This window comes from Seriola lalandi, unplaced genomic scaffold (genome assembly GCF_002814215.2).
Source record: "Seriola lalandi dorsalis isolate HSWRI2012SDOR001 ecotype SW California unplaced genomic scaffold, Sedor1 jcf7180002054983, whole genome shotgun sequence".
NCBI lineage: Eukaryota > Metazoa > Chordata > Actinopteri > Carangiformes > Carangidae > Seriola > Seriola lalandi.
Window position 1 is genome coordinate 832,356 of NW_019525532.1, and position 25,329 is coordinate 857,684.

At 40.7% G+C, this 25,329-nt stretch overlaps 4 protein-coding genes across 6 annotated transcripts in view; 2 read left to right on the forward strand and 2 right to left on the reverse strand.

Moving 5' to 3' along the window:
• Window positions 1–881, forward strand: part of LOC147817251 (uncharacterized) — a 6,066-nt gene extending 5,185 nt beyond the window's left edge. The window contains exon 8 of the mRNA XM_087171265.1: window positions 117–881. The gene's annotated coding sequence lies outside the window, so the exon portion shown is untranslated. The remainder of the gene's footprint in view (window positions 1–116) is intronic.
• Window positions 882–1,731: 850 nt separating this feature from the next.
• pik3c3 (phosphatidylinositol 3-kinase, catalytic subunit type 3) lies at window positions 1,732–12,475 on the reverse strand. 2 transcript variants are annotated; one of them, XM_023396817.2, is made up of 26 exons: window positions 12,094–12,475; window positions 10,648–10,836; window positions 10,123–10,266; window positions 9,857–9,986; window positions 9,619–9,645; window positions 8,555–8,641; window positions 8,363–8,458; window positions 8,163–8,234; window positions 7,904–8,008; window positions 7,559–7,651; window positions 7,210–7,395; window positions 6,833–6,963; window positions 6,240–6,321; window positions 5,980–6,047; window positions 5,771–5,876; window positions 5,561–5,677; window positions 5,201–5,332; window positions 4,753–4,881; window positions 4,416–4,485; window positions 4,170–4,234; window positions 3,997–4,081; window positions 3,814–3,888; window positions 3,557–3,725; window positions 3,242–3,332; window positions 2,725–2,850; window positions 1,732–2,063 (listed from the first exon to the last, which is right to left on the reverse strand). In XM_023396817.2, the coding sequence occupies exons 1-26, from the start codon at window positions 12,156–12,158 to the stop codon at window positions 2,049–2,051; spliced, it is 2,655 nt and encodes an 884-aa protein (XP_023252585.1). In that variant the 5' UTR covers window positions 12,159–12,475; the 3' UTR covers window positions 1,732–2,048. The 2 variants fall into 2 exon arrangements, with proteins under 2 accessions (XP_023252585.1, XP_023252586.1); XM_023396818.2 differs by lacking the exon at window positions 9,619–9,645.
• Window positions 12,476–17,599: 5,124 nt separating this feature from the next.
• On the forward strand, window positions 17,600–19,168 carry msmp1 (microseminoprotein, prostate associated 1). Its single transcript, XM_023396787.2, has 3 exons — window positions 17,600–17,708; window positions 17,824–17,932; window positions 18,745–19,168. The coding sequence occupies exons 1-3, from the start codon at window positions 17,600–17,602 to the stop codon at window positions 18,914–18,916; spliced, it is 390 nt and encodes a 129-aa protein (XP_023252555.2). The 3' UTR covers window positions 18,917–19,168.
• A 383-nt stretch (window positions 19,169–19,551) lies between these two features.
• rgp1 (GP1 homolog, RAB6A GEF complex partner 1) lies at window positions 19,552–25,075 on the reverse strand. 2 transcript variants are annotated; one of them, XM_087171282.1, is made up of 9 exons: window positions 25,010–25,075; window positions 23,417–23,532; window positions 23,123–23,256; window positions 22,812–22,895; window positions 22,422–22,571; window positions 21,924–22,070; window positions 21,409–21,536; window positions 21,110–21,287; window positions 19,552–20,326 (listed from the first exon to the last, which is right to left on the reverse strand). In XM_087171282.1, the coding sequence occupies exons 1-9, from the start codon at window positions 25,073–25,075 to the stop codon at window positions 20,103–20,105; spliced, it is 1,227 nt and encodes a 408-aa protein (XP_087027408.1). In that variant the 3' UTR covers window positions 19,552–20,102. The 2 variants fall into 2 exon arrangements, with proteins under 2 accessions (XP_087027408.1, XP_023252565.1); XM_023396797.2 differs by lacking the exon at window positions 25,010–25,075 and adding an exon at window positions 23,738–24,417.
• Between the last annotated feature and the right edge of the window lie 254 nt (window positions 25,076–25,329).

The following is a 25,329-nucleotide window of genomic DNA, read 5'->3' on the forward strand; positions in this document are numbered from 1 at the left end:
ACCATCACATACAGCCAACAAGCTCCTTCATGCTGCTTTCTCCTCCCCCCACCAAAGTGATAACAAAGGGTAGTTGTTCCTGTCATTCACTGCTCTGAAATGTTTCTGACTCACAGTTGCCCCATCGGAGCTGCGCTGCCTCTTGTCCGTGACTGACACCACATTCTGCCTCCTGCACGAAAACCAGGAACATCTTGACATCTCGCTTTTCTGCCTTCTGTTTTGCTGGTGTTGCATTCTTTCCGCAACATTGGGGAGCCTTGGAGGTTTGGCCGTCCAGCATTGTTTGTCTCCCCTTCTACCTTTTCCAGAGTCCACAGAGACCTGGGGGGTTGTCCAAGGCTCCACGCACAAGCCAGTGGCATGGCTTTTATTAATAAACACACTGCTTACGTCGTGGAGAGATGATTAATGTATGAAGCAAGAAGTTGGCTCGTGTGAATGAGCACCTGACTACACAACAGTGGAGCTGCTGTTCTCTCCAGCATCCAGAAGCGGGACACGGTTGACTTTTTTTATTTTTCTTTTTCTGCGTTTTGCAGCAACTTTTCTGAAAATCTCCAGAGGTGTGTGTGTGTGTGTGTGTGTGTGTGTGTGTGTGTTGGCATGCACTGTCCTGTAGAGCGACTGCAGTGTGTTATAGCATACCTTGGCTTTTTTATTGTCTTATTATAATTACTATCATGTTTTTGTTTTTGTTTTTTTTACCAGATCATGAGTTTTGTGCGAACAGCTAATTCTTTTTATATTAATCATGTGCAGGAGGACGTTTACATAACCGAAACTTTCATTATCTCAGTGTACCAAGGTCAGCAAATCATAGTTCTCTTATGTTGATATCAGATTAATGAAGTAAGGCTAATACAGAGCTCATGAGTGAATTGTGCTTCGGTCTTTTTCCTTGTGGAGTTTATTAATGTTACTGAACAAGTCGTTGTGTGCATTTGAAAACTGAATGTAAACCTTAGAGAATTTAACATTTTTGTTTGAAGCAATTCATTCATTATATATCATGAAACTAGAAGTGAGAACAGGTTTGAAATGAGGTGAAGTGTTTGAGGTTTTTATGTTTCTGAGCCTTTACAAGCCTCTTAGCATTTTGATGCCTTGTAGGATGAATCTGAACTTATCCTTTCGTTAATATCCTGCATCATGACCCATCAGTCCTGCTTTCCAAACACTGCTCTTCAATGTATTTCTCATTCATTCCCATATCAGTCTAGTTTCCCTCCCACAGTAACTGCAGTGGTGTAATTTTCTACCAAAACATTTGAATGAATCTGTTAATTTGCCAGGTGATTGGATTCTTTTGTGCTGCATTTAAGACATGAAATCGACCAGTAGTCAAAGCTGATGTATGTTTACAGTGTTGGCATCAATGAAAAGTTTTTCTTACTCTAATCAGCAGCTGTATATGACACCAGAGAAACTTGACAGAAATGTGTATCTTGCTCTTACATCACTTGCGCAGACTTGTCTTTATCGTCTCTCTGTGTCTGGCAGGAAATGCTTAGTCACTCGCTCGGTGACTCATCAACCCTCTGGGGGTTCAGCTTTGTTTCTACCCCCAGCGTCGACAGTGTGACCATCCACAGATGGTCAGCAGTGCTCAATTTAAGAAACGTGTTGTGCGCCATAAACGCTGCATGGCAGCACTTCTTTTGGGCTAAAATGATGAAAAAAAATACACACCGCTTCAGAAAGAAGTAAAAACCACAGACGAACAGTTCGTTTAGTTGTATCAACAGTCTTTTATTTGGCCGAACATTTCATTCATTCATTTAATAATTAATATACATGATATATACATAAGCAAACAAAGACATCCTTGTCCTTGTTTAGCCATCTTGCAGTAAAGGTTGGCAGTGCATTCTTGGCCTTTTTAACAGTGTCATTGGGTTTCTTTGCTTCGTCCTCTCTCTCTCACACACACACACACACACACACACACACACACAAACGCAGCATCAGTCGGGTCAGAGCCGTACGATCACGTGTTCCTTCTGCAAAAGTTCGATCCAGTTCATCCTCGTCTCAGAAGTCTCTGCTCATCTGCGCCAGTACTGAAGAGAGAACAGAGAGTTACATCAGCTGCTCACTTTTAAAGGGCCAAGAAAGCAAATCAGTGTTAAAACGTAGATGAAATTATCAATACCACGCTCAAATCTTTAAACCAATATCTTAATCTTTAATATTATTGTCTATAATTATACAAATATTAAACTGTATAAAATACATTACATTACAAGAGCTGCTGTTGAATGTTTTAGCCTGTTTATTTCAAATCACTACTGATGATCAGTTTCCAAAACACCCCAAGTTTTTACATTGGTAGATGTGTTTTTATACTTCTCTTACACTGGTTACAGTTCAGTTTGTTGCAGAGTGAAAATCAGCTTAGCTATATTTTAATGAGTTCTGTTATAGTGTGGTAATCTCACTTATTGGTTGCTTACTCGTCAAGATTTGAAAATGTTGTAAACTATGAGCAAACAGATGTGAATTTAAAGGTTTCTTGTACTGAAGGCGAAGCAGTTCAGCAGCATTGATCGATTAAAACGTATGGAACACTTTGGCAAATGAGCAGCAGAGATTTAAGTATGAAGTAAATTATTCAGTAACATCAGTGTTGTACTTTTCTGCTGTGATGTGATCAGACAAACTCCCCTCAACCTTAGAATCATCTGCGTGTTCGAAGTGTGTCGTGTGTTGGTGTTCCCTCACCTGAGCAAACTTGTGTATCTGCTCGACCACAGCAGCAAACAAAGCGCCCACGCTCTCATCGATCAGACTCTGCATGTAATGAACCGCCTCCTCATCCGACAAGTCCAGTCGAAACTTATCCTGCACCTGGAGGCAAAAATATTTAACAACATATGTGTCTGACAAAACTCATCAGTGCACTGGGCAAATTTGCACTTTGGCAGCTCTAAGTGAAAATGAGTGGGAACGACCTGAATGTCTATACCTGTGAATATTTAATGGCGGCCATAACTAACAGGTTTTCATCTCTACAACTATTTGAAGTTGGTGTCTAAATGTCTGGATTTTAAAACAAATCTTTAAAAAAAAAAAAAAAAAAAAAAAAAATCTCTAAATGTCTGGATTTTAACAAATGCTGTAGCAGAAATAAATTTATTCAAATAAATGTGAATTATTTCTGTTTTAAACTCTGTGAGATTTGGAGTCTGAGTGCCCCACCACCCGTTTCCTATTCAGGTAAAGGTAACGGCAAACTTACTTTCTTAACGGTCTTGTCGGGCTCCAGAGCGATGTCAGGAATATTGGCGTCCACCATGAGAGAGAACAGATTCAGGATCAGGTTGGAGTATCTGAAGATATGGAGGAGGGATGTTTTTTTAATTCTTTCTCTCAAGCAAGTTTGTTTCATGCTCTAATGATATAATTTGACACCAGTAGCTGCTTTAAAGAAAGGAAATCAATGTATATGTGGTGGTAAAGTAAAAATAAGTCTTAGTGCACACTCACAGTTTGAGACTAGAGTTCAACAAGAGAATAAATGACAGGAGTAATGTGTGTGTGTCTGAGCTCCCACCTCCTGAGGTGCAGGAAGGCGGTGTAGCACTGCTTCCTGAACTCCTGGTACTGCTCGCTCTGCATGCCTCCCATCCCCTCCACCATCTCTTTACTCAGCTTCATGGGTGGAGGCAGCGGTTTGGGGTCTCTGCCCAGGATGTAGCCGAAGTCGATGTGGAACAGCTTCCCTGTAGGAAGGAGAGAAGATTCTTAAAAGCTGTTCAGTGAACTTGTTTAATTACACACGGTGTGAGAGAATCAACATGTTTGCCTCACCAGTCTTCGTCAGCAGCAGATTGTCGAGATGTCTGTCTCCTACGCCCAGGATGTAGGTGATGACACAGTAACCAGCTGGAAGGACACAGTGAGAGACATCGGATCAATTCACGTGCTCTGCAGGTTGAGCAATCCAACAGACTGAGCTCAGATCTCTTACAAGTGACAAAAACACTGTCTCACCGCAGCTCTTGACGTAGGTGTCCATCACCTCGGAGCTGATGCCGTACGGTCCTTTCTCACTCGGTGCATGCTTCCTGAAGAAGCTCTGTTCAAACAAATTATGTGAGTAAAAAAGGAGAGAATGTTTTTGTCTGTCAGTTACCTGCAGTGTGACGGAGAGGGAGACCGCTCACCTGGATGTTGCCTTCAGTAGCGAGGACTTCAGCAACAGGAACAGACTGGACAAACTGCATAAAACCTGGAACAAGAAAAAAATTCTTTTGCTTTTTCTTTATTATTCTGTCGGTATCTAAAATACCTGTTGCAGTTTGTCAGATTTCCTTCAAAAAAGTAGTTTATGTCAAATAAAATCTGTTTTACCGTATTTATTGTTTTTAAGAGGAGTCTGTTTTCTACCAGAGAGTAATGAGTGATCTTACCGTGCTTGGTGCTGGTGGCCAAAACTTTGTAAGGTGTCAACTTCAGGTCCAGATTCTCTTTCCTCAGAAGCTGAAGACAAAATGTACAAAAGTTTTTATTCAAATTGAATATTTTTACAGCATTTTTAAAAAAAGAGTAACAGCTGTTTTCTGTTATACTGATTTAAAAACGGATCTTTTGGAAATTCGGTTTTGTCAAGCCTGAGAAATAATCCTGCGGTTCAAAGATCAAAGCAGCTGCATGATCCAACACATTCACCAATTTGCCAGGTGAAATGATGTTTTTTTTTTTATAGTAGAAAGAAACCCTGTAAACTAAGATAAAAGTATTTTTTACTTTGTCCATAAGTGAGATGATCTGCAGGATGAGCTGGTCCTGTCTCAGGTCGTCTCCGTGTTTGAAGATGACTGGGTACATGGCTCCATCCTCAGCCTTGAAGATCAGCTTGGCTGGCATGAGAGCACTCTGACACACACACACACACACACACAGACACATAAACAATGCGTCACACAGATAACGGTTTTAGTCAAGACAAAGCTGAAGCTTACTGAAGATTAAAATAGACAGTCAACACAGTAAATGTCTTTTCAAATGTTCCAATAATGACAGATCATTTTCACAGATGTTTTATCAGCCAGTGATAGACTATAAACGATATAAGATCTGAGAGCCATTAACTCTACAGGTTAAGAAAAGTACCAGAGCCTTGAATCTGTATTTAAGGATCGCTCAGTCGAAGAAGTGATGAGAAAGTGACTCATGAGGACAAAGTTTCCAGTACCTTGAAGAGTGTAGCTGTCTCAGGGACGATGCCTCTGATCTTGATCTGAGGCTCCAGAGGAAGAGGAATTGGCTCGATCTCTGACAGATTCACCTTCTCGTTGTCGGCCAGCAGAGCCTGCAGCCGCTCTGTCTGCAGACACGCAGGGAGGGACGTGATGTTAACACAACTCAGCAGGATCAGAGTGTTGAGACCGACCGCCAGAGTCAATGAAATGTTCGTGTGTGATTGAGCGCTACAAACAAAGTTAGCATTGTGTGCTATAGCAGACTGTAGCAGAAACATTTGCTAATTTATTGAAACAAAAATATTAAAAAGGCTCTAATTAGCTGTCACATGTGATTGTGTATCTGTTATTACCTTCTTCTTCCGATTTCCGCTCTCCCTTTGCACAGCTTTCATCAGCTGCACCAGTCTGTCCACAAATGTCTGCTGGGCAGCCAACAGAGACCGCATCACCCTCACACTCTTATCACCCTGAAGGGAAGAAGAAGTGTCAAGATCTGAAGTGGAAGTGAGACACAGGAAGTCTGAAATGAAGATAAGTCAGTTTGATATCAGACTGCTGACCTTAAGTAAAGCCTGACTGAACCTCCTCATGACGTTCAGGTACATCTCGTGGGTCTTTGGATCTCTCTGCTGAGTGTCCTGATCCTCACACTCCACAATCACATACCTGAGAGACGCATGAACACAAACACATTCTCAGTAGTAAAAAAAAAAAACACAAAACAAACTAAGCTGCTTTTGTTCTTCAGATCTAAAAAAAACCAACTCACCAGTACAAGTAGTTGGCAAGTGTAGAGTTCTTGCAAGCACGGGAGATGAGGAACGTACACAGGTCTTGCTACAAAGAGACACACACACAGTGTTGTTTCATCACACTCTCATCACGACAGACTAACACAAATAACACTCCTGATTTAACTTCATGAATTGATGCTTCTCCATCTGCCATAAGGGGATTTATATATTAATGCCACATTCCCCTATGGGACAATTCCTCTCATCTCTGTTTTATTTTCAGTTACAGTTTTACCTCCAGATTCTCGCTGTCAGCTCCTTCCTTGGCTTTCTGTGGAGCAGAGGAGGGCCCAGATGTGCCGGACAGAATCTGGGAACTACGCAAAGAGGAAAAAGGAACCAGAATTGATTGACCTGTCGCGGAACATGGTGTCTAAAAACACAGGTGAGCTTTTCCTCAAAAAGACAGTTTTAGCCTGTGAAGGTCATTCCTATTTTTTATTTTTAGGTCATCACGGTTGCAGATTTCCAGTCCTCTGCCTCCAGCTGACAGCCCGAGGTTCTGGCCAGAGCTGTGGATCTGCCAGTAACGTCACAACACCCAAAGAGTTCATTACGGTCTCTGAAAGAACAATAATCAAATTCTGCAAAGCAGCAAATACTCTCCCGACCGGTGCGAGCGTCTGACATAAATTTAGATCCAGGCAGTTAAAAACAAAAATTGCGTGGGAGGTAGAACAAAAGTTTCAGGCCCCTCAGTGTCATTTTTAGCAACTGAACCACAAGAAAACCTCCACATGTGCTTTCCTTCTGTCAAAGCTGCTAGTAGTGATGACTTATTAATGATCCGCAGCCAGAGTAGCTCTTACTTCTCATCCAAATACTGACCTGTCCAGTGCCGAGTCATCTGAAAGTCCCTGGCTGTCTCTCTTGCTGCCTGGTTCCAGGCCTCCCTGAATATCACTGAAGTTCTCATATTTGAGCGCCTGAACCAGCTGGAGAAGATACATCAGCAAGTCCTAGAGACGGGAAATGGGATTAATTATAGTGATGGGAGTACAACAAGAGTTTCTTTCCAAAGTCGCTCTAAACCTCTTTTCTGTTCAAGTGTGAATAATTTAAAAAGTACTGAAAACAAATCTTAAATTTATGCTTTTTGTGAGTTAAGTCAAGGTCTGAACACCCAACCCACTCATGAAAACATTTCTAAAACTTCTATTCACACGGACTGACCCTCCTGACCCCTCTCGGCCATCAACGCCTACCTCATCGTCCGCCTGCTGCAGCCTCGCCACGGCGTAGCGTCTGACCGTCGGGTTGGTGAACTGGGACGACAGCAGCTCCAGGGAGTCCTCCACATCCATGGGTCTCCACTTCCCCAGCAGCTCCAGAGCCTGCTTGGCCTCCTGGGGCAGATCCCAGTTCACACACTTGAGGAACTTTGTCAATGCCTGCAGCAAGAGGAGGAGGAAGCATTCAATGTGTGCAGGATCGTACAGAGTTACAGGCTCTAGGAGATTGTTAGAGCTAGTGATGCTCGGAGAGAAAGCTGCCAAGTTACACAGAGTTGTGTACACTTGAATATGGCAGAGACGAAACTACCAACACACCCACCTTCTCCTGTGTGGTGAGGTAGTATCTGAACTTCCACACCAGGTCCTGCTCTTCAGAGGTCAGCTGCTTGGTTGGAGGGTAGCTCACGATGATCTGTTGGTGCGAACAGACACACAGACTGATCAGTTTCAGTGATGAACACTCAATAAAAATGCAAACTTCATAGCAACTAACTGGAAGAGTGCCGTCTCAAAAATGTGTTCTGATACTCAGCTGTAAAGGCAGATCAAACATCAAGTGTTTGACAGCTTTATCTGAAAGTTAAAATGTCTCGATATCCTTCTTCTGAAAAGCAGCTTCAACTATGAAAATGACATGTATGCTTATTAACTGCTAGCTGCTCACATTGAGCTGGTCGCGTGTTGCAGCGTTGGGCTTCAGGTCGTGATCTGAGGGCCCACTGCGGAGGCTACGAGCCAGTTTGTGATGTTTGCTCTCCACAAGGTTCTCCTGTGAACAAATGTAAAGAAAACATAGGGTATACAATATATAGGGGGTGTAACCATGATACAAAATGTCCATGATCTTGTCTAAATCTGTGCACAAGTTCCTTTGTATTTTTCCAACAACATCAAAGTCATCATAAATGTGTTTGCACTCTCACCATCCCCATCTGTGGGTCAGGAACTTTGACGATGTCGCAGCTGGTGAGAACAGGTGATGTGTCGTCTCCATCCTGAATTGGGGGTCGAGTACAGTACATGAACCAGCTGATACCATCGCCAGTGTTATAATACAGAAAGTTGCCTGCTGAATAATCTAGTTAATAGGCACCTTGTTATATGCTTATAAATAAATAAATACCTTTTCATAGTAGACAATGCTATACTCCTTATCATTTGTTTTGACACGGGGGAACTCCACCATGAGGTACATGAAGTTAGAGCTGCGTTTCTCACTCTGCAGAAAAACACACATGAAGAAGACGTTTACATTAAACTCAAACGACAACATACACTTACAACATATAAAACCGACTCCGTTAAACCATCGCACCTCGTTGATCATCTCGATCTCTCTGAAGGTCAGCCGGTCCAGCCAGTCCACCTTCACCATGTGGCCCTGTCGGTGGGCCTTCGTCAGCTGCAGGGACACAAGAGAGGAAGAAAGACGGCAGGGAAGCCAGAAAAAGAACAAGGCTTACTAAAATACAAAAAAATTATTTTAAGATACTGAGACTGAGGCTCTGTTGCAGCAGAAGTGCTCACAGTATGATGGCTGGTGTGCAAACAGCTCCACCAATCATGCACAAACTCAGTGCCAGCAGCCAATCCAGCATCTCTGGTCACACACTCAGCAGCCAATCCACTCATCAGTCAGTGTGGGTGTCGGGAATGTAAGCACACACTTGGCCATGAACAGGAAGCCCACAACTCAGCTGGTTAGAATTAGTACTCACTCTTTAAAACAACATATGAACTGGTAGCAGCCTGAGAAACAACCTTCGACGTATTAAGTCAACTGCACTCAGGATTAATAAAAAATGGAGGAATCAGTGAGTCTGTTTTAGGAATGAAATGAACAAATAAATAAATAAATAAATAAAAAGAGCCAATCCAATCAGATGATGTTAAATGAAATATACTCCCTGATGCCCTCCTCTAAATATTCCAAAAAGCTGCAACAAGTTTACAAATATGATTTTCTTGTGTCTACATACGCATGAAATCCATGCACACACACTTACACAAAATACACTAACGTATGGCAACAGCAGAAAACTTAAAAACTGATGTGTGTGATGCTTTCGAAAACACAGCCATACTCCTTGACCAACAAGTGTTCACACCAAAACCTGATTGAAAATGTATTTGTATGGGTTTATACCACATACAGGGATTTAATATAAGAAAGAAGTATACAGAGGTCGATTTAACTTTCCTGACACAGTCTGAATTGTCCTAACGTGGTAATCCTTGTGTAAGTGCTGTGTGATACAAGTGAAAAGACGATACTGAGATTTATCTGCAAATACGTTTTGGCCAAGGCCTTGTTCACACACATACAGTACACAACACACATTCTGCATTGCCAACACTAACTCCTCCACTTGTACTCACATCACTGAGTACCTCCAGGTCAGGGCCCTGGAACAGATGATGGTTTAGACAGGGCTTTGCATCGGAGGGTTTCTCTCTTTATCCAACGCACACAATGTTTCCTTTTCACCCTCCACCCTACCTCTTTCCCTCATCCTTTCAGTCGTACCCCCTCCTTCTCCTCCTCCTGCATCATTAAACTCTCCAATCTCTCTCTCCAATCCTTAACCCTGTTCTCCTGTCAACACACATATTGTACCTTGGCGAGCCTGCCCATCTGGTCCTCTGCCAGGCTGCTGCTGGTGCGTCCCGGTGTGGTGGTGGGCTCCCCTCCATCCCCCTCCACGCCCGGCCAAACCTTCAGGTCATGCATCCCTTGCCGGAACATACTAGAAGAGGACAGGAGGAGGTGTTTCAAAGTTACGTACCAGTGTATTTCCACATCTTTGCAGCTGTGAGATGAAGTCAAAGCTGATCTTTCGACCTGGTAGCAAGATGCAGTACATGTGTAACACGACGACTCACCCATATTTGCCAAATAGAGTGACAGTGGTGCCCCCCACGGGTACAGCTCTGCCAGGCCCATAGATGTCCCACACTGTGAGAGCCACCTGGGCACTTTGGGGAAGGTCTGGGTACTTGACTGGCAGCCGCAGCCACTCGTTCCAGCTGTGCAAGACAGCAGGAGAGTGAACAGAGAGAATAAAAGATAGACAGAGAGTGAGAAGACAAACTAAAAAGTCTGAGCAACTCTATTATTGAAGGGAAATTGGGAAAAATATAGGGTATATTCAGAGGAATAATTTTTGTTTGTGAAAATATTCTAAAACAGAAATGTTTTAATGGAATTTTTGGGGACATGTCAGTTATTCAGTTGATGCAACAAAGAAAAATGACGAAGAAAAAACAACTGACATGTACTTGAATAAAATTTAAAAAACCATGATGCTGAACAGCTCCAGTGAAACTCCAAAAATCTACACTGCATTACTTCTTCTAAATTGAGAATTAGTGACAACAGCTGACCAGGAGAGAAAGCACACTACTCACTTCCAACGTGTGCTGAATGCTTTATATGAGGTGCGAACAGGCAAGGCGAGAGGCTTTCCTTCAGCAAACACCTGACAGGTGACGTAGAGGTCCGAGCAGTTCTCTTGGTAGAGGCCAGAGAACCGCAGCATGGGGTCTTCAAGCAGCGCTTTGTAGCTCTTCTGCTCTCGTTTTCCTTCTAAACTGCCTCTGCAGAAGGACAGAAGAGAAAGAAAGGGAGAAAGAAATAGGTTGTTTGTTGATGTGATCAAGAGTGCTACAACTCGTCCTCTTACAAACAAATCCACATTAAGAGACTTATTCATGGTAGGTTGGTGTGTGTTTTTATACAGCGTCTTCTTACAATGTATTATTTATTGGCTGGACTTTCAGCTGATTTCATTTTCCAAAGTATTCTTATTTAAAACAGGATTGAGCAGATTAATTCATAATGAAAATAATCATTAGTCACAGCACTTTACATGACATTCATGAAAATCGACTCTTGCTGTGACACTGATGACAGCCTCATTCACATTGCCCCGGTCAGATAATAAGATTAGAGAAAAACTGTCCACAGTTCAGAGCTGCTTAATTGATTTGATCATTACTGTGCAATAATTAGACTCATGAGCTACACACATGATTTTAATAAAGACACAATTGTGCTTTCAAAATCCTCATGCTGTCTGAGTCATGGGGGAGAAAGTAAACATCCTGATAACTGGTTCAGTCAGTTGATTTCAGTTTACCGGACAGTCTGAATTCTGTTTACTTTTAATGGGTAGAATTTTATTGCGACTCTGATAAGTACATAACAAATACAGTCATTTTGCTATGAAATAAAAACCACTGCCTATTTTTGGATAGACCTTAACAAATGTGATGAGTGGCATACTTTTTTTCTAGCTGTAAGTAAGACAAGGGTTTGTCCTCTTCATTAATCAATTAATCAGTTGAGCATAAAGTGACATCTTCAAAGTACAGTTGACAAACATATAAATAAGAGAAAAGCAGCATATCCTTATATTTTGGTGTGACCAATGACAAGTCCAGTGTAACCTATCAGACAACATTAAACACACCAGACTGGGATTTGTAATGGCACATTTAGTTAAAATCCAATAGATAAACATTCTGTTATGGCAGCGTTTAAAACTTATATTAAAGTCAGTGAGACAAACATAAACTTACTTCCACACACATCACTAAAGAAATCATTACATCAGAGTACATTCATCTCCTGCGTACTCAACTTTAACCAAGTCTTCAGACTAACATGTAACGATTTACGTTATGGGAACAATGGAAGACGAGGCGCGAGACACACACACACACACACACACACACACGCACGCGCGCGCACACACAAACACTCAGAGCAAACATAGCATACATCCTGTCAAGTCACAAGATAGATTAGTTAGACCGCTTGACAAAATCCGGCGCATTAAGTTGAAAACTTACATCTTAAGTTGAACGTTGATGTCCAAGTCACAGCTGTAAACATAGTTGAACTTATCAGTTTCCATCTTCCGACGGGAAAACACTAAATTTGAACCAAAAACCTGAACATGAAATCCCGGACGGTTATATGAGACTTTGAGCGGTTGGGTTTGCGACAAGGCCTCAGATCAGCACAAAACACTCCTCGCAACCCAGCTAACACACCGCCCACACGGTTAGAGACGTTTTCAGTCCGTACACGAATTTTTAACAGATAACTTTGAGCGCCTGTATTCACGGTAAAGACATTATTTTAACGGCTGTCTTGCCGGGCATGATTTGGTGTTTTTGATAGCTACATAACAACACAACAGCATCCGAAATGTACACCCAGGCTAAAGTAGTCGATTCTAGCTGCAGTAGGGCTGAGAGGACTTAGCCAGCGATCATTGTATCGTGGCTTGATCAACCAAGCCTGGTGGGGTGAAGTGGGAAGTAGGAAAGAGGCGGGGTTTCCAGCATGCTTATTAAAGGTACAATACACCCAAATTATTTCAAGTACTTCTGAGCATTATTTTAGCTATTAGCAGCTATATAAGTAAATTATGCATTTATTTGTACGAATGGTAATGATATGTGTTTTTGCTACAAAACAACCAAGACTAAAATCGGTGACTAAAATGTAGGCTAAAACCCATATGACACACACGAAGACTGTAAGAATGGACCTCAGTCTATCTGCAACTTTGGATCAATGCGTTTTTTTTGGAAACTTTTATAACAACATTCAAATTTTCCAAGTATATATTACTACTTTTCTTCATTTCTTTATTTTATCAAATATAGTTGCTGAAAATGTTGCTTGTAGGGCTAAAGAGATTGGACAAACAATTTTGTTAATTTGAGGATACAATCCAAGCTCAAGGTCCACTTAGTACTTATACTATGAGGTTTTTCTGTAAATGTTATGCCTTGTTATACTATGTGATTTTATTCCATACCATACTATGACGTTTTTATATCATTTTATGACTTAATATACGATGATGTTTTTTTTTACGTTTTATGCCATACTATACTATGTCATTTGATGCCTTACCATACTATGACGTTTTATAACCTTTTATGACTTAATATACTATGATGTCTTTTTTGATGCTTTATGCTATACTATACTATGACGTTTTTTGGCAATTTTATGCTGTATATTATTATGTCGTTTTATTCCTTACCATACTATGACGTTTTTATGACTGTGAGGGAGCTGGCAAGCATCCCCCTCACTAAGTTGAAAAACACCACACATTGACTAATACAGGAAGTTCATTTTTGTTATGTTGTGCTTTTATTTTGGGAACCTCTACTAATCACTCTCTCTTTGAGGTCTACTTCCGGGGGCGTGTTTTCATGGAGGGCACACATGGGAATGCAGCCGCCGGACTCAGCAGGTGTCAATTACCTTGTTAGGCTGTAACAAGTGGGCAGGAAAGAGAGAGGGGAATGGGTAGAGGGGTTTTTGTTAACTTTGGCTTTTGTTCTGTATTTCTTTAGTTTATTACGTATTTTATTTAATCTGTGTTAGGCCAAAAGTCGGTGTATCTGGTGTATGTAAATATCAGTATGGTTAAATTGTAAATAGGTATTCTAAATGTATGGTGGTAGTGTTTAGGGTCCCTTCACTATGTAATGTTTGAGACTATGGGTAGTTATGCCAGGTGGGAAAGCAGGGTAGTGTGTCAGAGAAGGGGGGTCAGGTTGAATGTCACCTTTGTTGCGGCCATCCACTGCGCCCTGCAACACCAGCCAGACTGCTTTTGTTGTCAAGTCATTCTGCTACATATATGTAAGAGCTGTTGGAACTTTTTTTGTAATTTGCCTATGGTCACCAGTCAACCAAAATCAGAGCTCTGAGACAAATCCTTGTGTGACTGATGCTGTTCTCCATCACGCTTGCACCTCAATCCTGCTGGCCTTCATCCTGGTTGTAAGGGTTCACCACCATCCAAACCTTACAATGACCTTTTATGCCTTAATATACTATGATGTTTTTTTTTGACATTTTATGCCATACTATACTATGACGTTTATTGGTAATTTTATGCATTACTTTGCTATGTCGTTTTCATTCTTACCACAATATGACGTCTTTATGACCCTTTATGTCTTAATATACTGACGTTTTTTCGACAGTTCTATTCCTTCCTAGAATAACATGTATTTATGCCATTATGCCATTTTTATATACACATGTATATGACATATGTGTCCCTAAATTAAGACTTAAGTTACCATGAGTCACCTATAAGAGGATACATTATTATGACATATATATACATTCTCTGTTTATATGAAGGTATAAGTTCATAACATACATGAAATAATCACAGTAAAATGTAACTTTATTACAACACAGTTTTTTACATACATAAGCTACACTTTAAATACATAAATGATTTAACTTATACATACATGTATGTCATATATGGAAATTCAATACAACATTTGCACATGGGAATTTGTGAATGTAAATTCAGATCTCATATGCTAAACTGTTTAGTTGACAGTATTGAAAAGCTAGTCTCTTTGTTTTGGAGGAGTGGCGGGGTTGTTGTTTCCCTGGTCCCTACCAATGTTGCTACACCCTTGCTGTGGTTACACTCCGGCACTCAGGTAATGTTATACTACAGATTTAGAAAACTGTGTTGTATAGTGCATGTTTAGGATGAATTCATTGCTGAAATTAACAGAAATTACAGAAATGAAGAAAAAAATATAAATTTTTGCACCATGAGTTTACTAACCTTTTAGGGTGCAATTTTTCTAAATGGAAGATAATCAACATGACACAACAGAGAAGAACAGTCTTTTTTAATTAAAGATTCAACATGCCAAGTATGATTATTTCATGACGACAGTCTTGAGAACTTTCTTCAGAACAGTCTCCCCCGTTAAAATGCACTTGTCACCAATTAAGTGCATGTCCGTGAAGGGCAGCAGGCGTGTGACAGGAAAATCGTCATCTTTTGTTTTGATGAGATCCTCCCTTTTCATCAATGCTGACGACACCTAGTTGACAAATCAGGGTGTGAACTCTTTGTCATTGTATTGTAGGGGACGTACAGGGTCTGGAGAACGCACCCTAGCCGAACTTAAAGAAGAGCAATAAGTAAAAATAGTAAATAAATAAAGCAAATAAGTGAGTAAGGAAATTGAATTTTGAAATGTCCAATGCTTCCATCAGGCCTTTATAATAACGTGTTTATTCATTTTAATGACAACTTGAACTGCAACAAGTCTTACAGAAAAAAGTGAGCAGCTTGAGCGAGGCAAGTGTGAGTCATACAACTGAATGAAGAAGCATCCCTGACTGATGAGCGAAACCTATCAACACTCTCCGACTACTGTGGAGGTATCAGAGAAAAGGCACGTAAGACACCACGTTATGGGGCCCCGGGGCCTCCTGTGAGAGGTTTGAGAGGATTTTTCCTATGATCTTGCAGATCAGACTGCAGATAGCAAACAAGTGGAAGAAGATGAGCTAATGTTTTGTTGGCCCAGGGAGTGATATTGTGCTACATTTTCAGGCCGGGTCATGTTTTGTATGTTTTAAATGTTCCTTTTTTTTTTCCAGGAATGAATGTGAGAATGAACACAAAGAGTACACAGAAATGCACATACCTTCACAACACAAGAATAGAGCTTTGAGGCCAAAACTGATATCCAGGATTTAAAAAAACTCAAATGCCAGCATATAGGCTACGTCATGTACTTTAAACCATCTCTTTTGATAAATGAGTTGTGAAAAATGTACTCAAAAAAGGGGAAGACACTGTTACATAAACATAAATGTAATTAAATATTGGTTTGACAAAGTCCTTTTACTTGGTTTTTCCAGTGTTTTCGTCTCCATCTTATGACCTTCATCAACAGATGAAGATGATTATTTCTGATACTTCTGAAACCTCTGGAAAAAACAACTAAGTGGACCTCGTGATAAGAATTTTGGTCAAATTTAAAGTTAAGATTGATACAACTGTCTTTCCTTTAAATAAAAGTTAACACTATAGCCACCAATGTGTAAAAACTATAATTTTCCATTTAATGGGGTGAGGGGGATTAAATGAAAAAGTTGGTCCATTTCTTGGCGGGGACAGGTGACTTACTGGTATATAACTCCCTGTAAAATGTCAAATTGTCATTTTTACACTTTTTTGTAGTGTCTGTTTTTGTACAGATTAAACTAATGAGATATAAATTGTACATTATGAGCTTTAGATGTGCAGGTGGGTGGATTTAGTTGCCTTTGGATAGAGCCACACTATAAATGCCAATACAAATAAACTCATAAAAAGCCAATATTCTTAGTCTTCCTCTAAGAAAATTGAAAGTGTTGTTTCTGCATTTATTTTTCCATGGTACTCTGCATGTCCATCTTTCCTTTGATGTTGGACAGGAGCTGCATTGGGTCACAGAATATGTCACATTAATAAAAGCAATATTGCAGAGGTAGACAGGATGAGAGGTTACAGAGGACGCTGCAGTGATGTGGTTGTGTGTTTGTGTGCGTATCGTACACTGTATGTGTACAGAGAAATGGGTAACGGGTTAAAGGAAAAAGTATCTTAGCGAGGTTTTGGGCTCCAGTGCTCCATGACATAGATTCAACTAGTTTCTCAAACTCTACTGGAGGTCTGAACATGATTGTTCCGAAAGATATTCCCTCACTGGATATCTGATGATGGTGTTACACACCAAACCATGTGCTCTGTATGGAAGCATCTGTATTCATTTATTGAGGCGCGTCCTTCAATTTTTCACCTATCTGTACATTTATACAGATGAGGGCGTCTTAGTAACTATAGCAACACACTGTACGAAACAGTCTATGTTAAAAGTACCCTGCAGTAGATTTACATTTTGACAAGATTTGGTTTATTTATCCTAGTATATTAAATATATATAATAGTATATATAAGTGTTATTATGGATAAATATTTAGACACGTGTTTTACATGTGTATTAGTCACATCTTAAGTTGCTGGACAGCAGCCTGGCCTACAAAACCATGAGAGGTTGAATGGTTATGAATCATGTTTGATAATTCCATCCCTCTTACCCTCCTCTCTCTCTTCCTCCTCCTCCTCCTCTCCTTGGACGTCACCTCTCTCTCTCCCCCCTGCCCTCCATCTCACCTCTCTCCTACCCTTCCCTCTCTTAGTCACCACATGGATGTGTCATTGTTTCTATCACTTTAGAGGTTCATGCCCGCTGAAGCGCAGCGAGGTGATCTCTGGAGTGCCAAAACAGTGCCAAGACACAAGATTCCCTCCTCTTTACCCCTCCACCTCCCTCCACAAAAACCACCACCACCTCATTCCCAGTGGATGGCACCGCTGACGCCTTCCACAGCCAGGCCTGTGGGCCACATGACGGCGATAACCACACCTCCACGCCGTGGTCGTAAAGCCTCAGGATGTATAAATGAGGGTGCAGAGGGAGAAGAGGAATCAGAGGCTGACCAGACCAGATGAAGATGGAGATTGCCGGCATTAACTGGGTGCTTGCAGCTGCAGGGTTTCTTCTGTGGACCAGCGGTGGCTCTGCTGCACCTATGGAGTGCCACTTCAACTCCAGAGGTGAGACCCTAAGCTTTTTTAATCTCGTTTGGTTATCAGTACTTCAAAATTAAACATAGATCTCCATTCATTAAAGAAAAAGTTAATTTTTCCTGACTGCCACGTGTTGTTCCAGCACTGTGTGTGTTCGAGGGGAGACACTACTCACTGGGTGAAACCTGGATGGACAACGCTTGTATGCAGTGCACCTGTCTGCACCCTGTCGGTGTCGGTTGCTGTGAGACGTGAGTACACAAACCTCCTGTGTGGTTTGGTGTCCAGATGCTGACAGTTATTATTCTGCAGTGAGCGTCGGAGAGACTGAACAAAGTAGCAGAAGTTACCTCATGAAAGTGGATTTAACTTGATGTGAAAATCTGGGTCGCAGTGTATTGCATTCGACAGTGGTGGAAAAGTATTTAGGGCCTTCATTTAAGTAAAAGTAGGAAAACTACAATGTAAAAATTCTACTTTAATCAAATGAAAGAACAGAGATAATAGCAGTAAATCATACTTAAAAGTTAAAACAGACTCTTTCCAAATGTTTTACAGTACTATTGTGTTATTATCACTGAGTTTAATGTTATAACTGCTTGAGGCTCCGTTGAACTATTGTACATACTGTTGGGATGTTTTCAAACACATCTGGAATAATAATAATATCATATTTTATCATTTATTTTTACAATACATTGTATTTGAAAATCTTAATCTAGAATTAAAGAATTAACTATAGCTGTAGATACTTTCCACCTCTGGCATTAAGGTCTCAAGAACATTTTCTATGCTTTTGTTCAGGCTCCTTTCTTCAATATGTTGTCAAGACTCGACTGTTATGGAAAATTAACACCATAGCCACCTCCAGCAGTCATTGTTGAATTTCCTGTGTGTAGTGATACTGCTGAACCAGCACAAGAGACCAAGTGAAATAGTGTCAGGAGTTTACAATCCACATCAAGAAGAACAGAGTGGAGAGTGCAAAGAAAAGTGTTTTCTTTTTAAAGCCATAAATAAACCTGAAAAACAAATCTTCTCCTTTACCTTCATCGACATCCAGGGTGCATCGGCCGGTGGATTTCCCTGCGTGGTGTGAGGTGCGGGTGGAGCCGGTGTCCTGCAAAGTTTCTCTGGTGCAGGCAGCCGATCCCCGCCTGCCCTGCTCCCCGGGTGAGGACTTCAAGGACCCCAGCCATGGATCTCTTCAGCTGCAGCAACAGCTGGAGGGGTAGAAAGCCACTAGACCGACGACTAATCTGTTCGATATGTTTGCCAGTGAACCCAATACTCACTACAGTTAAACCACAGTAACTACTATTGTCATATACATACTGTACATATATAAAACATTAACAGCATGTGTACGTTTCTATGTTGTATTATCAATGAAGGAAATGTTAGTGCTATTTGTCTGTGAAAGTATATTTAAGTAAAACTGCAGTATTTCCCATCACAGAATTGTAGGAAAGTGAACACCAAATGATGAACCATGTAAACAAATTTAGGAAATTTAAATCTTCTTTTTCAGAATTAGTTTGATATTAGTTATTATAGTAAGCAGTTGGTCTGCCTATGGCAGATTAACTTTATTCTAATACAGATTGTGTGGGGAGTTTTTCATGCCAAAGATTGTCTGTAAAGAAAATTGTTTTTGGAGAATTTTACATCAAGCCAAATGCCATATCTCTAATTAATCCAGTAATGACTTGGTGTAAATATAAACATATACATGCATTAATATATACAACAAATTCTATTGAATTTTACCTGTTTTCTGCTGTAACTCATTTAACCTCCAAATAAAATTCTTGTTTACAAAGAGAAATGATTCAGTAAAGTAACAGATGAGTCCCTCACATAAAATTGATCAAATTTAAAGCACGCTTTTAATTAATTTCTCTCTTGTAGTATTTACGCCTCAGTACAGTCTTTGCTCAAGATGAAAGAAAGACAGTTTAACAGTAAAAATATCTTGGATAAGAAAGAGTTGTCACATAAAATAAGAAATATCAAGTGTGCAAGTACATAACAGAGTCAAAAAAGAAATAAATACAGAAATGCACAGCAGTCACAGAGACAGTTGCACTTCACACAGTCAATGTGAGTCAGTCTTCCTAAAGAAAATATGTATTCAAAGTTAGGATGCATCAAAAAATGCATAAGACAAAGGCAAAATATAGGTTTGCATACTTAACACATGGAATCCATCACTGGCTTTGCATAAACAACAAAAATAGATTCTTTGTTCCTGAAATGTGCGTCTGTGCAAACATTTCTCATCTGGAAAGGAAAAAAAACTGTCTCTCTCTCTCCCTCTCACAAACATACACTCACACACACAAGACCATGCACACATCTGTCGATACCCTTAGAAACACAATATTAACACCTGATCATCTCATGGTCACAGTCTCAGAGTCAAATATTAATGCTGTTCGTCCCTGTAAACTGAGACATGTAGGATGCCAAGGCCGGGTTGGTGGGCAGGACTTTGATCGGCAGATCCCAGCTGAAGGTATCTACATCGACATGTTCTGCCCCTGACCAAACTGTGACCTCTGATTGGTTCTGCAGGACGGTGGGTGGTTCCATAGGCTCCCGGGCGGTCACGAATTCGAAGTGCAGGCGCCACCTTAGAGATACTGTAGAAACAGGCAAGGGTTTGGGTGTTGAGTTATGTAACAGTTTGACTTTATTCTGCATATTATGGCTTGATGCTCAGGTGAGCATCTGACAAAGATAAAAGCACGTATATAAACCTAAATAACCTCCTAAATGTTGTTAGTAAAATATGCAAAAACTTTATTTGGTTTATTGAGTAACTTTTAAAGCGGAATTCTTTCAGGAGATGAATTAGATGCCTGAGACTTTACTGTTCATGAAAAACAAACAAGTTGAATCCATTTCTTTTCAAAAAATATTCTTATAAAAATCAGGTTTTGGATTTTGGAGGCAGAATTTTTTTTTACCTTCATGTTGGCCAGCTACCTATCTTTTTCTTTTCCATCTTTTTCCAGCACATTGCTGTTTCTTGGTGCATTACCACATGAAAGAAAATCAGGAATGTGTAGGACGTCATCCACATACTTGTGTGTGTGTGTGCACAAAATAAGAAATAAAAACTGGGACCTCCCTTTAGAGATATTCTATAGAGCTTCTAGTATTAAGAGACTCCAGGGGGTACCTTTAACTAAAGAGGGACATCTCTGTTAATATCTGTTAATATCTCTGTTATAATATTCTATCTCTGATGTGTACACTGATTTACGAAGACGTTGTAGTGGAGTCATAGATTTCATGTTTGAACATAACTGCAATCATGGAAACAAAAAAAAACTGCCAGAAATTTGATGTCTGAGAAATAGATAAATACTTGAGTCACATTTGACTCAAGTAATGAGTCACACATGTTTCAGCCAACTGACCTATGTCTGTGCTGAAACCCGGTGTGACATTGAGCGGGATGGGGAGGGAGAAGTGGCTGGAGGCAGTGTGGAGGCAGGACTCCAGGTGTCGCCCGTGTCCGGTCACACTGACGGCCTGGCCGGGACGCCGCTGGTACGGCTGCTGGATCTCCTCCTCACTCTGGAGGCTCACTGAATACTGGAAGACACATACACGGGAGAACTGGAAGTCACAATTCATGCACTGATTAAATAGAAAAATTTTATGTTGTACAAAAACTGTGAGCAGCAGTGTACAAATAAAAGAAACATAAAGACACCTGTAAACAAGGGATGTCACCCTCTGAGAAGTTGAATGTGCCGACGATGTCCTCCCCAAGTCTGTAAACAATCTTGAAGATGCAGAACTTTGCCACTTTCCCTCGCATGTTGGTGATATTGAACATGTCTGACGAAAACAGAATCCCACCAGTCAAAGCCAATTAGGGGAAATTGCAAATAAGAATCAGACTGTTTGTGTCTAGTTCACATTTTATCTAATCATAGTGTAGCGCATACTGTGTGAAATTACAATTGTCCTTTTGTCATCCATTTTTTCATATGCACGTGTCAATAAAGACATAAGATGTAACAGTAAAGCTACAAGGCCAATATGGTTTGTCCTGCTGTTAACTTTTTTATTCCTTTGGATGATTACAAATGTAAAACATTTCACACACAAACATGAAAATATTTATCTCGAACATAATAAAATACCAACGATAAGTAGCAAAATATCATCTCACTGTGAGGAGGCTGTTCACACTATAGCAGGGAGACAAAGAATCTGACTCACGTGGGCAGCGTCTTGATGTGGTGGCCATCAGCATGTCCAGTGCTCTCTCCAAAGGCCGAGCATCCCTGCGGCTTGCTTCTTCTTCTTCTAGGAATGGGTTAGAGGGGGAAACCTCCTCATCCTGGGGAAATGGAGGCTCTGGCATGCCTACAGATCACAAGGGAAAATATTAGACATTACATGTACACAATACGATAGAAGTCACATGGTGAGACTGTTGTCTTTATTTTCCCTGATCAAAGACAGTGGTAAATCAGAAAATAAACCGTTCCTTTTCCCTTAGTGCAAACCTTTCTAGAATAAACCAGTAATTCTTAACCAGCATTTGACTGTTAGTTTCCCTAATTCTATTCTTCGCCAACAATTATTGTAAAATGAAAAGTAAACATTTTATCACTCATGTGGTGTCAAAGTATGAGTGACATAGATCATTAGCACTGAAAGCTTTACAGTGCAAAATACAACCATTTGATGTTAAGTGATCCCGAGTCATCTCACCCTGCAGAACCAGCACTCTGAAGGGAACTCGGAGGAGTTTGATGGGAGAGTTGACTCTCTGGCAGCCGATGGTCAGTTTGTAGACGTATTTCACTGACTGACCACGGAAACTAGGAGGACCATCTATGGGTACGAGCTCACTGTATGAATCTGTGATAGAGTGAATCACAAACACAAAGATATATGTTCATTTGTAAATGCTGCATAGCCATTTGGGAAAAAATAATGGATGTTTAAAATTTGAAATGCCATCTGGTCTGTGCAGAGGTTGCACTGAGGTACAGCTCTAATCTTTTGAATGTTATTTTGTCACCAACTTGTGGCACTCACGCTCAATTTAAACTTGGATTTTTGTGAATCCACATGTTTTTCACATATGCAAACACTTACAGGTTTTGCTCTCCCCAGGGTCCAGGCGCAGGTCACAGAATAGTATCTTAGGTGGTGTGTCCAGCACACACTGCCCTCGCTCTCCTATAGAAGTTAAGAATTAGTGTTGTGGAGATTTGAGGCATATTACACATAAAGCCAGAAGGCTAGTAAAATAAGGCGAATAATATCCAGATCCTTCTAAATCTTTGTCTGAAACTTTGCTGTACTTTACTTTGCTTAATGTAATTGTACTTCTATGCATGTTTAAAATAGTCAATAATGATTATTAGTTCTGCTCATCTCAGATTCCATCTTCTCTTCCCACTGACCTCTGCTTGGAATAAGCACTGTGTCGCTTTCCGCCTGGACATCCTGTTTGTTCCCCTGGGCCGGAAGGGCCACCCTGTTCTCACTGGCATGAAACTGACAGTGAATCTGGGCGCTGGCCCATGCCAGCATCTCACTGGAATACAGTTGGAAAACAAGGGGTTACACAAAGGCATTCATTGTCTTTCCCTATATACACATATATCATAGCAAACTCAGAGACAGACGCTGGCATGTTTTAACCCCACATCTGAAGGTCTGTGATCAGTGAAGAGGTGAAAGGAGTACAATCCTACCTGCTAGCAGAGGTGGAGAGATGGGACATTGGGTTGGTGAATGTTATGAGACACTCCATGAGCTCCCCGGCCAGAAACACGGGGCCTCGGGCCATGGAAGCCACCACCTCGATCATCTGTAATGTTAGAAAACGACAAAGCTTCGTTACCAAGTTGAGAATACGAAGACAAATGTAGATAACAATGCGCATTGCAATCTGAAATGTTTTGTTTGGTTACTCCAGCTAGATAATACCAAAGTGTTGTATGACTGTAGACAGAAGTTAACTTATTTGGCCCAGCTTGCTAATAGCTTGTTTTCAGGATAATTTAAAGACATACCTTGACCTCAAACGACACTGCAGCAAAAAAAAATACGTTGTCTTCTCCCGAGGCACACCTAAATGTACGTTTCAAATAAAACAAGTCAATATTTGACCGTATTTCCTGGAGAATCGACCATATATTATCTAGTTAGCCACCATTCCAACTACAGTAAACAAAAAATAATGTAGATTCTATATCCGCTGCTTGCCGACAAATCACGAACCCCGGGAAAACAAAACTGCAAAAAAAATAAAAATATATATCAACCAACATGTATTTTCTTTGAGAGTAAGTTCCGCTTAATGCCCGAGTGACATCTAAATTTTAGTTAATCGTGTTTTTACAGAATAAAACACTATTGTAAAACTTCGGTAACATTTTTGGTCGGCCATTCAAAATGCATCACGTGGCAGAGCTTAGGAAAGGTGGGCCGTTGCCATGGTAACTGCTTGGGAAGCGAAAGCTGAATATTTGCAAAAAACATTTTTTGGGCATTCACACTACACATTCAACAGAGGCCTTTTTTTTTAATAAAACACTTATAAACTGTATATTTATAAACATCTGCCGATGTCTGGCATTTGCAGAGTAAATTAAAAAGTGCGTATGAATATAACCCCCCCCCTCTTTACTCCAAATGGTACAGGCTGACAGCGGCTTTCATACTGCACTACATGTCCCTAAGTCATGCCTGTCAGGCATCACTTACGTCCAATCTTGACCGATTTTGACTCCAGCAAACTCAAGCAACAATTAACCATTGTTTGGTTTCTAATGTAAGGTGGGTTAGCAGCTTGGTTAACATTTGGATCTGCCAATCTTGTAAAAAAGAGGCGGGAGCATCCTCAGAAAAACTGCCGCCTGACAGAAAATTCGAGGGCTGCAGTCACCGGATGTATTAGTGACAAATGTAAACTATTTGCATAGTGAGCGCCGTGCTAGCAGAAGCTACAGGGTGCAGACAGAGGTTGGGTTGGAGCTGCAGCGGGATGACGACGTTGCTCCGGTATTTTAAAAATATTCATCTCTTTTCTAATGCTTTTAATCGTGAGCTAGCTAGCAGAGTTAGCTCCTGCTCCTTGGCTTTATAGCGAAGCGGTCGCTAACGTTACAAGATTTATTATAAAGGTGATGTAATATTATCAGTTTGCAGCTTTGCAGCTAACCGCCGGTTACTGAGATGCTTGCTTGATACCGGCCCTCCTGAATGTCTATCAGGTTAATGTAATCCCGACTTTAAAACATTTTTTTTTTTTTTAACAATTTTGTTTGTTTGTGTAATCTCACTTTAGGAGCCCCGACTGAATGACCGAGATCCTCAGTACTTCCTGTCGATCTAAACCTGTTGTCCATCCACCCTCATAGCACAGTTCACAAAACAGGCACATCCGGACTTCCCTTACAAAGAGGGAGAGCGGGTCTGTCATAACTGTAAGAACGGAATCCAGAGGGTGATGGTGAAGCAACCTGATGCAAATAATCCTTGAGGATATGAACATGTGGAGCTGTAGAAACTGAGAGATGTGGATAGTAATAACGTTATAATGGCAATGGGACCTCATACCTGAAGGAGCAATTATTTACTCGTCGGTTCATGTCCCGCAGGT